The following is an 11,645-nucleotide window of genomic DNA, read 5'->3' as shown; positions in this document are numbered from 1 at the left end:
CTCGGTGTCATGCGTTGTTTGGTCGAATCATGATTTCTGCACCGAAGGTTCCGGGTTCCAGTCCTGGCCTAAGGAATGTTCTTTCGTACACTTGTCCTTTCATCAATTTCATCTAACCCTCGTCGTCACGATTAGCTAGAAAGTGTCAGAAAAACAACGTAAATATGCCTCCCCAATGGTGTAGAAGTATATTCGTCGCCTTGTAATAAAGGTGTGCCGGGTTCGATTCCCGGTGCAAGCACATGTCACAGTGGTTCGGATCCCAATTTAAACTGTAGGTCTAGTCCCGATTAGTCTCTCTGTGCATAAAGTGGACTTAAATCAACAATTCAAAATTTAAAAGAACAACTTTAAGTGAAAAAATGCACAAATTTATTATATAACACATAAGTTACGTAAGAATTTGAAAACCATTGCTAAAAGTAGATTATAAAAATTATCAAGCAGATTTTCTGAGAGTTTTCCGCTTGGGAGTCGACCTTCAACGATGATATGAGAATATTCTTTGCTTGCGTTTATTTTTAACGTTTATTTTCTTTCTTGAACGGGAATAATTTATCTCATAAAACTCCCACGGTTCTAATTACCATCTGATTTGTAAGCGAAGCTGCTTCATACCACAGACAAAGTTGTTGCTATGCATTGTTCTCCAGTTACTCAACAATTCTCAACTCTGCTACATCAATGGACAACTACAATGGAACAGTGAAACCAGAGACTAATAGTAAGTGCATAACCAGTGCTGTAGAACATAGTACGTAATTTATTTACTTTATTATTGTCAATTATTATTATTATTACTGTATCTAGTGATATGTTGTCGTTTCCTGAGGCCAACATTATTAATTAATTCACTGAACATCAAAAATTTCTAATTAATGCTATTTGGAAAATCGAAGGCTATAGTATATTATGCTAAAAAAGTAATAACTTGATTAATAATTTGCTTTTGGGCAACAAGCGAATGCGATGCTATAGAAACAATATGAAGGACGGGAAAGGGTGAATAATACTACGTAAACTAGAACTTATAAAAAGACATAATGTTATGCTTTCACACTTACACGTATTAGTCTCAAGACTATTTTTCTTTATTTCAGATGAACGTTCGAGCAAGTTGTATCTCCTCCCATTATTACAGTCTATGGTCATGATAATTGGAATTTGCATTACGTAAGTCGTACATTTTAAACTCTATTAATATAATATTATTGTAGTATAAGGGTCATTCCACGCCATTTCCACGAGGTCAGGACACCCACCAACTCCGATTTCGATGAAATTTGGTATACACCTTTCCTTTATGGTTGAAAGAAACCCCATAATTTTTTTTTCACTCTATCTCAAACGGTTTTGATTTTACAGCACTTTGAAATGTCATTAAATCAATGTTGACTGTCACTCTGGAGACCCTCGACACAAGATACCCTTGTTTACATTTTATTTCTTTTCTGCTTAACCAATCATCAGATTTCTTTGAAATTTTAAACAAACTTCAATGAAATAATGAGGCTTTCAAAAAAAATACATTATTTATTTTCTGCTTAACCAATCATCAGATTTCTTTGAAATTTTACACAAACTTCAATGAAATAATGAGGCTTTCAAAAAAAATACATGAACACTCAAACAATTTTACAAATGCCTATAAAATAACTAATATTGGATTTGTAGCCTAATTTTTGTGGGGGGAAAAGTAGGTTACGACAATTTGAATTTTCATCATGTGGGTATGATGTAACCAAAAACTTTTGATGTTGAAAATCATTGCAAAGACATGCTCTTTCTCTACAAGAAACAATTCTTTGGGTTTTTTTTATTCCTTATAACGAAGATTTTACGTTTTTTGGAAATTGCCTAAAATTTTAGGGTCAATCCGTACCAAATGGTCCAGCACTGGTCGCTCGACCATTTTTAAATTTTTATATTTGTTTGTCATTGTATATGTAGTTCAAAATAGGCATTATTTTTCTAAAACTAGACTTGGTTTGAAAATGGTGGCCATGTTTGTTTCATGACTTGCAACATTTTTGGCTTATGCAGACAGTTGCGATAATTATGATAACTCAGCTAAGATAAATTATAGAAATCTGGGGTAAAAAACATTGTTTTCAGTACATTTCAGGCTACATTTTACGTTCCGTATCATTTTTTACCACATCTTATGCAAATGGCTGAAATTTAGGGTCAAAACTGACTGATATTCAATTTTGAATGGAAATCAATGTAGCTATAGGATATTTTTCTTAGTAGGTAAGCAATGAAATATCAAAGCTATATTTCTTTTTAGCGGAAACACGGACATCTAAAGTTTCATCAGAAAATATTTGACACACAGCCGTACACACCTTTTCTTTGATAATAGTTACCATTCGCATGTTGAAATTAATTAATACGTACAATAATTGTAATTGCATGATAGTTCATTAAAAGTAAATAACTATAACTAATAACGTAAATTTGTCTATTTTTGCCAAACTTCCCCCTGTTGTAACTTTGTTTTCATGTAATATCTATTTCGAAATTCTTACAGGTACCTCTTTATGCAGTAAATATTAAATTTTATTAGGTTTCCCACCAGATATTGGTTTGATTTCAGTTTTAAGTCAACTTTATGCACGGAAGACTAATCGAGATTGGACCTACAGTTTATTAAAGTGGGATCCGAACCAGTATGTGCCACCACTGGGTATCGAAACCGGGACTCCTTGATTACAAAACGTCGACGTAGCCACTAGACCTTTCCAACCAGACATATATTTGGGGGCTAAATTTTGGGGGAAATGAGCATTTTCAAAGAGCTTTAACTCAGTGCGGAAACCAGTAACAGAGCTCAAATATTTTCTGCTGAAACTTTGGATGAGAATGTTCCCTCTAAAAAAAATATAACTCTGATCTTTCATTGCTTACCTACTAAGAAAAGTATCCTATACATTGATTTCCATTCAAAATTGAAAATCAGTCAATTTTGACCCTAAATTTGAGCCATTTGCATTAGATGTGGTAAAAAAAGATACGCAACATAAAATGTAGCCTGAAATGTACTGAAAACAATGTTTTTTACCCCAGATTTCTAAAATTTTTCTTAGCTGAGTTATCATAATTATCGCAACTGTCTGCATAGGCCAAAAATGTTGCAAGTCATGAAACAAACATGGCCACCATTTTCAAACCAAGTCTAGTTTTAGAAAAATAATGCCTGTTTTGAACTACCCTTGTACAGGGGTTACGACGACAAACAAATGAACAATTTTAAAAATGGTCGAGCGACCAGTGCTGGACCATTTGGTACGGATTGACCCTGAAATTTTAGGCAATTTCCAAAAAACGTAAAATTTTCGTTAGAAGGAATAAAAAACAAAAAAAAATATTTCTTGTAGAGAAAGAGCATGTCTTTGCAATGATTTTCAACATCAAAAGTTTTTGGTTCCATCATACCCACATGATGAAAATTCAGATTTTCGTAACCTACTTTTCCCCCCACAAAAATTAGGCTACAAATCCAATATTAGTTATTTTATAGGCATTTGTAAAATTGTTTGAGTGTTCATGTATTTTTTCTGAAATCCTCATTATTTCATTGAAGTTTGTGTAAAATTTCAAATAAATCTGATGATTGGTTAAGCAGAAAAGAAATAAAATGTAAGCAAGGGTATCTTGTCTCGAGGTTTTCCAGAGTGACAGACAACACTGATTTAATGACATTTCAAAGTGCTGTAAAATGAAAACAGTTTAAGATAGAGTGGAAAAAAAATTATGGGGTTTCTTTAAAAAATAAAGGAAAGGTGTATACCAAATTTCATCGAGATCGGAGTTGGTGGGTGTCAAAATCTTAGTTTTTTGCTTTGATTTGATGTGGAATGACCACCCATAGGCAAGTGCACTATCGTGTCGTGGACATCTCTCATGCTGTGCTATCAGACCCAGGAATATCAGAGTGGTAGGGTCGTCGCCTTGTAATGAAGGGGTTCCGGGTTCGATAGCCGGTGGAGGCACATAGTGGTACGGACCTCACTTTAAACTGTAGGTCCAGTCCCGAATAGCTTTACTGTGCACAAAGTGAACTTAAAACACCAACTTAATCAATCAATCAATCAACCAGGAATATCAGACATGCACCAGTTTTGACGTGTGGAACTCTGTTGGCCACATGGCCACATGCAACTACACACACTCACACCGCGTTTGCGATTTCTAGCTAAAGTTGCAGAGTTCAGGTACTATTATACAGGGTGGTCACAAAGTGCGCGTACCCCCCTTTATTTTCGACACTACGATGGTAATTGTCGGATTACTTGATATGAACACATACCTTTGTCATTGATTAACCACCTCTGGGTTTTTTGGAGACTCTTCAGAACGTTATTGAGGGGAACGTCATCGACCGGAAAAAGGTCTCATTCACACTTGCATCGCGAAGTGTGCCAAAGTTTGGCATTGCTACGAAATAGACGGTCTCCATACCGATGTTCCGGACATTTAAACTATCTGGTATGTGTTCATATTATTCATTCAACCATAACCATCGTAGTGTCGAAAATACAGGGTGGGGTACGCCCACTTTGTGACCTCCCAGTATATGTTCCAAACTGTTGTTGAATATCTTTCACTTTCTAGACACTTTATGTATGTTGTATATGTCGAGTTAATGTTTTTTCTTTAATAGTTCTAAAATTGAGTTCTGAACGTATGGGTTAATCGGCGTGGTGTGATGGACCAATGTGCCGTTGGGGGAGAGTTATTTTTTCACTTTTTCTGTATGTTCGAAGAAACTGTTTCGAATCATATTTAAAATTATGTCAATAATGATTGTAATTATTTTTGTTGTTTAATTTCAGGTACGCGATTGCTGTGCTTAATGGGCACGTAGAGCCAATTTTCCCTTACATTAGCGACGCAGGTGCCACACCACCAGAAAGCTCTTTATTTACATTTGTCTTCAATGTCGCTTGTCCTATAGGTGAGTGACACCCCTATTTCTTCTTCTAAAATTTAGTTCTGAACGTATGTGTTACTCGGCGTGGTGTGATGGACCATCGCAGAAAGCGATACTGATAAAGTTGGACTTTTTTATTATTATTTTACGTTGTGTAAGATTTCTTTTTGGTAGTATCAAGGGAGAAATATTGGCTCTAAATTATTTGGCAGGTACGTTTAGGAATTTTAGAAACTAAAATTTGTATAAGCATGTCCTAGAACATAGAAATATGCCGTAACAGCGATATGAATGTCTAAATAAATTATGTTTTCCTCTCCTAGTTTATCCCATTGGTAGACTCAAACCTATAGACTTATGTTTGAATTCAGTCCCAACCAGTGGCGGCGATTGGGTTCCAAAACCAAGATGTTAAAACTGGGGGGTGCAAAGACAGTATATTTCCCTTTGAAGATAAGGTTTAGCATAGTGCGGGGGCAAAAGTGGCGAAAAGTGGGGACAACTGCCCCCCTCGCCTTTCCTAATCGCCACCACTGTTCCCAACCACTAATCGCCCTTTGCACACAGCGGCAGATGTAACAATGAAAGCAATATGCACTTTTTATGAATTTAAATTTTAAATGGAAAAGAAATAGCTTCCAGATGCAGCAATATGAATCGTTAATTAATTAATGTACTTCGTCACGGGACACATGTAGTAAAAGAAAAGACTAATTTCCACACCAAATCAATCAATCAATCAGCCAGAGTCTGATAAGTTTGTTGCAAATATCAACTCCGTGTGCAAGATATTCTCACAGATGTTGCTTTATATTTCATTTTCAAAATTAGCACAAATCAGTCATTATATAAATTTCAATGACAGCCTATTTTGTCAGTCACCAAGAAAAGCTTCCTTCTCATTCCATTGACAAAGGAAAACAAGCAGTGTTCAATCCAACCGCTTTTAACCGGAAGGATTAATGAAATTTTACAGAGGGATGTCATAGGCCTCAAATTACTAATATTGCTAATAAAACAATGCTAAAACTTTAAAATTGCCAGTTTCCTCCGATATGTAATTAAATTAAATTAAATGTAACTAGGTTTAATTAACCATCATTTTAACACATGAACATTTCTTTCGGGATTACTTGAATATGGATCATCAGCCCAGTGCCTAGATATTTGAAGACTAAAATTAGCAAACGCTGTAAGTGTAACAATAATTCAAACACCGTTTTCCACGTTAAACTGTAAAATGTGCCATGCTTGAAAATGGGGTAAACGTGAAATGTGGCTGGTAGCCCTCTAAGTAGTTCAAAGGGCGTGTAAAGAGATTACTAGTGTGCACGTTATTACGGGCTGATGTGCGGAACGATGCGATTTCCCAACACATTCGCTTTTGGCACTTACAACGTTTCCCACTTTTAGTCCTCATTTTGGCACCAGAGGCAGGATTATGGTTTGACGCTTTGATGTTTCTAAATATTTCCTGATTAGGAAACGATGGTTGAAATGACTGAAAGTTGGAATTCATTTCCATAATAATTAAAATATACTACGGATCGTTACGATATATACATCCTACAAATAAGGATGAAATGAGGAAACAAAGAAAAAACTTTAAAAATAATACAGTTTAGCTACATTTAAGGATTTAAGGTTTTTCACTTCTGATTAGAAAAAAGTTAGAATATTTAAGAATATTTAGTGTCTGAAGAACATATTTAGAAACGTACAATTACTACTATATTTTGGCAAATGAAAAAGTTAAGTACAATAATTATAATACATAATACATATAATATACATAATACGAGTACTAATGCGGGACAAGTTGAATGTCTGTTGGAATATATAAATAAACTCTCTCTCTCTCTCTCTCTCTCTCACACACACACACACAAGGAATGTAATGTACTGAGTTGAATGGTGACATCTAATCTGTTTCATGTGGTAACCCCCCAAGGAAGTATGTAGGCCTCACTATATCACTTGATAAAACTTCATTGAGAACAAAAGTTGAGTAACACTTTGTATTTCTTTCCTTCTACCCTTATCTGTGCCAAGTGTAAATTTCTGTGTCTCATAATCTGACTTTGTAGTCTTTGAAAAAGAAGAAGTATGATACACCTTGCACTACACTAGGTAAGTGAAATTTTAAGTACTGCACTAGGTAAGTGCAAAAGAAAGTTCTTTATATCTTGAAAGAACGAAAACGTGCTGAATAGAACAGTTAATATATGTTCAATCAGACAGTAAAGGGCAAGTATGCACACATATACCATAACGAAGCGCCTTAATTTAATTTGATTTTTGTAATATAGATTATTACCCTTGTAGAAAAATGCATGTGCCAGTGGGTGACCAACTTTAATCTTCAAGAAGTAAAATTGCTCTTGTTTTTCCAGGTGCCTTCCTAGCGTATCTTAACTACCTGCTGGTGGAGAAATTCCTTAGAACCAAACCCAATCCTAACGTAAGGTCTCTAAACTGGTTATGTCTCTGGCTGGCGTGGGTTTCCGCTATTGCCATGAACCTCGTTGGTATTTGTCAATCCACAACTATGCTTGTTGCCCATTTAATATCTGCCGCTGTCGGTATTCTAACGATCATCAGTTACATGTGGATTCAGGCAAGTGTTCATGTATAAACCGGGTCGTCCAAAAGTTCCGGAACGGTGACATACCGTGAGAAATACACATCGACTCGGAAAACGAAAAAATACGTGTTCAATAAGTGAAAGAAAGCTATGCAATGATATCACACCTGATTCCCCACCGCCGCCCCGTGGAGGTGGGGCGGAGGACAACTGTGAAATTTTAAATTGAAACCCGCATTTTGTATTGTAGAATGGGAAAGAGGACTTCATTCCCAGTCCAACGAGCTATGAACCATCCTCATAGCCACGTGAAATTTTCATAAAACCCAAAAAGAAATTCAAAGGAACGCTCTGCCCCTAATTGAGCTAAACTGAAAGCGATTGCAGATTCGGAATCTGCCGTCAAAACCTTTCAATAGTTTTGGAATGGGATGGGGTGGGGGTGGGGAATCAAGTGTGATATCATTGAATAGCTTTCTTTTACTTATTAAACACGTATTTTTTCGTTTTCCAATTCTATGTGTATTTCCTACGATATCTGACCGTTCCTGGACTTTTGGATAACCCGGTATATGTATATATATGGCTTGGCATGAATTATCTTTGTGAATGTCCCTTTATCAGTTTCATCATATCATCATTCATCCTCGTCGTTAGAATTAGCTGAAAAAGTGGTAGAAAAGTGACCATAAATAACAAAAATCAAATCAAATCAAATCTATATAGTTTTCCTTATCACCTCATTGTTCTTTGCTTCTTACTTTCATTTCCATTTCTCTCTGATGTTTATTTCCTTCCTTAATTATTCCATGCCCTTGCTAATCTTCTAATCTTTTCTTCTCTCATTCTTGGTTTCTTATTTTTCATTATTTATGTTCCTCTAATCATTATATCTTTGTTTTTGTATTTGCTTTCCTTCCTCCTTCTCTTTCTCATTTATTTCATTTCCTCGATGATTTCAAGTCTTCACAGTTTCTTTTCTTCTTATAATTACACTGAGGAACAATGAAATTTGCCGTGACCGGAAAACAATCTATTTCTATGTTTTTTGACTTCCTGAACACGAAAATGATGTTACCTTTTCTCCACCACGTCTAGTTCTTAAAATAACACAAAATTAAAGTAAATGTGACAAAGCTTTTCTTTCGCCATATGATATACAGTGGCTGTTTTTCCTGCGTAATATGAAGAAAGCATAGTAACGACAACAAAAGAGCAAAAATTGTTGTTTATTTTTTACCAGATAAGATAAGATAAGAGTAGAGAAACGTCTGTTAAAGAGGTAAGGTGACTTATTGTACTGTGTCTTTATCAGTTGCGTTCTGTTCGCTGGAAGTGTAGGTTGTGTGCTTCATTGCGATTGTTTTGTGTGGTATTTGAAAATAGTGCAGTGATGCCTCGCAACTGTGTAAATTCACCCCATCTGTTTTGCTATGTGTGTAGTGAGTTCACGACAAAATCCCAACCAAACTCAATTACACCAATAGTGAAGAAAGTTTACGAGCTACATTTCGGATGCAAAATTGGAGACCAAGATAAAAGGTGGGCTCCTCATGTCTGTTGCAGTAGATGCTCGCGATATTTACGAGGGTGGTTACATTGTACCCATCTATCCATGCCCTTCGCTGTTCCCATGGTATGGCGCAAACCTCGAGATCATGTTACTGATTGTTACTTTTGTTTAACTAATGTTATGGGATTCTCAAGAAAATCCAAAAATATCCTACAGTATCCAAATTTACCTTCTGCGATAAGACCAGTCTAACATGATAAGACATTACCTGTTCCAAAGCCACTATTGAAATGGTCTACGGAAGAGGAAATAGAAACTTCCTCAGATGAACCGATATCTTCTCTCCGACATGATCCTGACTTTCAAGAGTCACCCAGCCAGAATTAAATGATTTAGTACGTGATTTGAACCTTACAAAGAAAGAAACGGAACTGCTGGGTCCAAAACTGCAAGAATGGAACCTGCTGGAACCAGGGATAAGTATTACATTCAGGAAACGTCAAAAAAATTCTTCCTTTTTTTTCTATGAATGGCTCCCTGGTATACTGCAACCATGTCACTGGATTAATGCAGAAGTTGGGACAAAACTATAAATCAGACGAATGGAAGTTCTACATCGATGTGTCAAAAACTAGCTTGAAGGCGGTCCTCCTGCATAATGGAAATGAGACACCTTCAGCGCTTGCTCAGTGAAATGAAGGAAACATATGAAAACATTGCTTCGATTCTCACAAGTGTTAGCTACGACAAACACCAGGGGAAAATCTGTGCTGATCTGGAGGTACTGGGAATTCTTTTGGGGATGCAATCAAATTTCACGAAATTCTGTTGTTTCCTCTGTCTATGGGACACTGGCCTCACAGAGAGTGTTACACACGTGGAGAAAAAAAAGTGTCACTCACAAACATCTTGTCGATGCCAACAATGTGTTACTCCCCCCCCCCCCCCGCACATCAAGTTGGGGTTCAAGAAGAACTTTCTGAAGGCCATGAACAAAGAAGGAAAAAGGTTTGAGTACTTACGAAGCAAATTTCCTAGTGTAAGCGATGATAAAATAAAAGAAGGGATTTTTGTTGGCCCTCAAATCTGGGAGGTAATGAACGATCCAAATTTTAAAGAACTGTTAAGTGAATGTGAGAAAACAGCATGGGGTGCGTTCAAGGGTGTGCGTCGCAATTTCCTTGGCAACCATAGGGCTCACAATTACTCTGAACTTGTAGAACGTATGCTGGCAACATACAAAAAAAAAAAAAAAAAAAAAAAAAAGGAATGCAATATGTCTCTCAAGATACACTTTCTGTGTTCCCATTTAGATTTTTCCCCCTCTAATCTGGGTGCAGTGAGTGACGAGTAGCGCGAGATCATTCACCAACAAATCGCAGAAATGGAAAACGTTATAAAAGCAGATGGTCTCCCAGTTTACTAGCGGATTACTGCTGGAACACAGTGTCAGATGTTCAACACGCCTGCTACAAGCGGAAATCATACAGAGATATGTTTTGAACGTGCGTTACTTTTACTGTTTACTTTAATATTTACTATTTTACTGCAACTGCAAATTTTAGTCCATGTCATAACTACATCATTTACAATCATATTTGGTATTCTATGAACACAATGTATTAATAAAATTCACATTATCACATTAAGGTTTGGAGAAAAATGCTATATTTTACCCTTCTTTAAATGTGTGGTGAACATTTTTCAAAATGGTTTCGGCCAGAAATGGTACGTGATAGAGCATTTTAGTTATGATTTTTCAAATCAGCGCACCCGATTTATTAATGATCGCCTATTTTCATCCAGCGGCAAAACAAAAAGTTTAAATTTGTTCCTCAGTGTTATTTTTATATTTCGGTTCTTTGTGATTTTCTATTCTCTTTTTCTTCCTCCTTATTTTTATTTTTTTCCCACGTGCCCTCTTTCGTTTTAAATCTTGAGTTTTAAGACTATTTCGTGTAAAGATAGGGTAATCGGGACTGCACCTAAACTTTAAAGTTGGTTCTGAACCATTATTTGCTTCCACCAGGTATGAAACCTGGGACCCGTTGATCACTAAGCTGCGACGTTAAAAGTTCCATTCTTTTCTAAATCTCTTTCTTTAAAAATTATTATTATGCTTTTTAATATTTTCTTGTGCGAAATTCCAAGCTCGTGTTAATTGTGTAATTCTGATTTTTAAAGGTGATTTTCGACTACTCGTTGGGTCCTTCATTTACCACTAGAACGGCTGCTAACTTGAGAACTCTGTTTACAATAATAGCAAGTGTTTCAGTAGTAATAACATTTGTGACTGTAGGATTGGCTGAACTGGAATTCAAAGGTAAATGAGCATAGCAATAATTTAATGAATGTTACCGACAATGGTCCTTTACTAACATGCAATGTAATTTGGACATTATCCATTTGAATCGAACTTACGACTGACCTGTAGCATAGAATTCCGGTGGTGTCGTGGCGCACCGGATCTGTGGTAAAATCACAAGTCTGGCTGACCATCTGATACGCTTTGTTTATTTACAACATGAATATGTTTTATTTGTTTTGTGTTAATGTTATCAAATTTATAGTTTCTTTCATTTATGTGTAATTAAAAGTGGCATCGGAAGCGG

The 11,645-nt window shown here is 36.1% G+C and overlaps 1 protein-coding gene across 1 annotated transcript; it reads left to right on the top strand.

The window, feature by feature from the left end:
* The first annotated feature begins 622 nt into the window (after positions 1-622).
* Positions 623-11,364, top strand: LOC145985642 (DNA damage-regulated autophagy modulator protein 1-like). Its single transcript, XM_083119711.1, has 5 exons — positions 623-724; positions 1,101-1,173; positions 4,839-4,960; positions 7,330-7,553; positions 11,218-11,364. Exons 1-5 carry the CDS (start codon positions 685-687, stop codon positions 11,362-11,364), a joined length of 606 nt encoding a protein of 201 aa, XP_082975837.1. The 5' UTR covers positions 623-684.
* Positions 11,365-11,645: the final 281 nt, after the last annotated feature.

The sequence above is a fragment of the Lepisma saccharinum genome, chromosome 3, assembly GCF_977018435.1.
Source record: "Lepisma saccharinum chromosome 3, izLepSacc3.1, whole genome shotgun sequence".
Lineage (NCBI taxonomy): Eukaryota > Metazoa > Arthropoda > Insecta > Zygentoma > Lepismatidae > Lepisma > Lepisma saccharinum.
The sequence above is the reverse complement of the archived record's forward strand: the minus strand, read 5'-3'. Positions and strand labels throughout refer to the sequence as shown.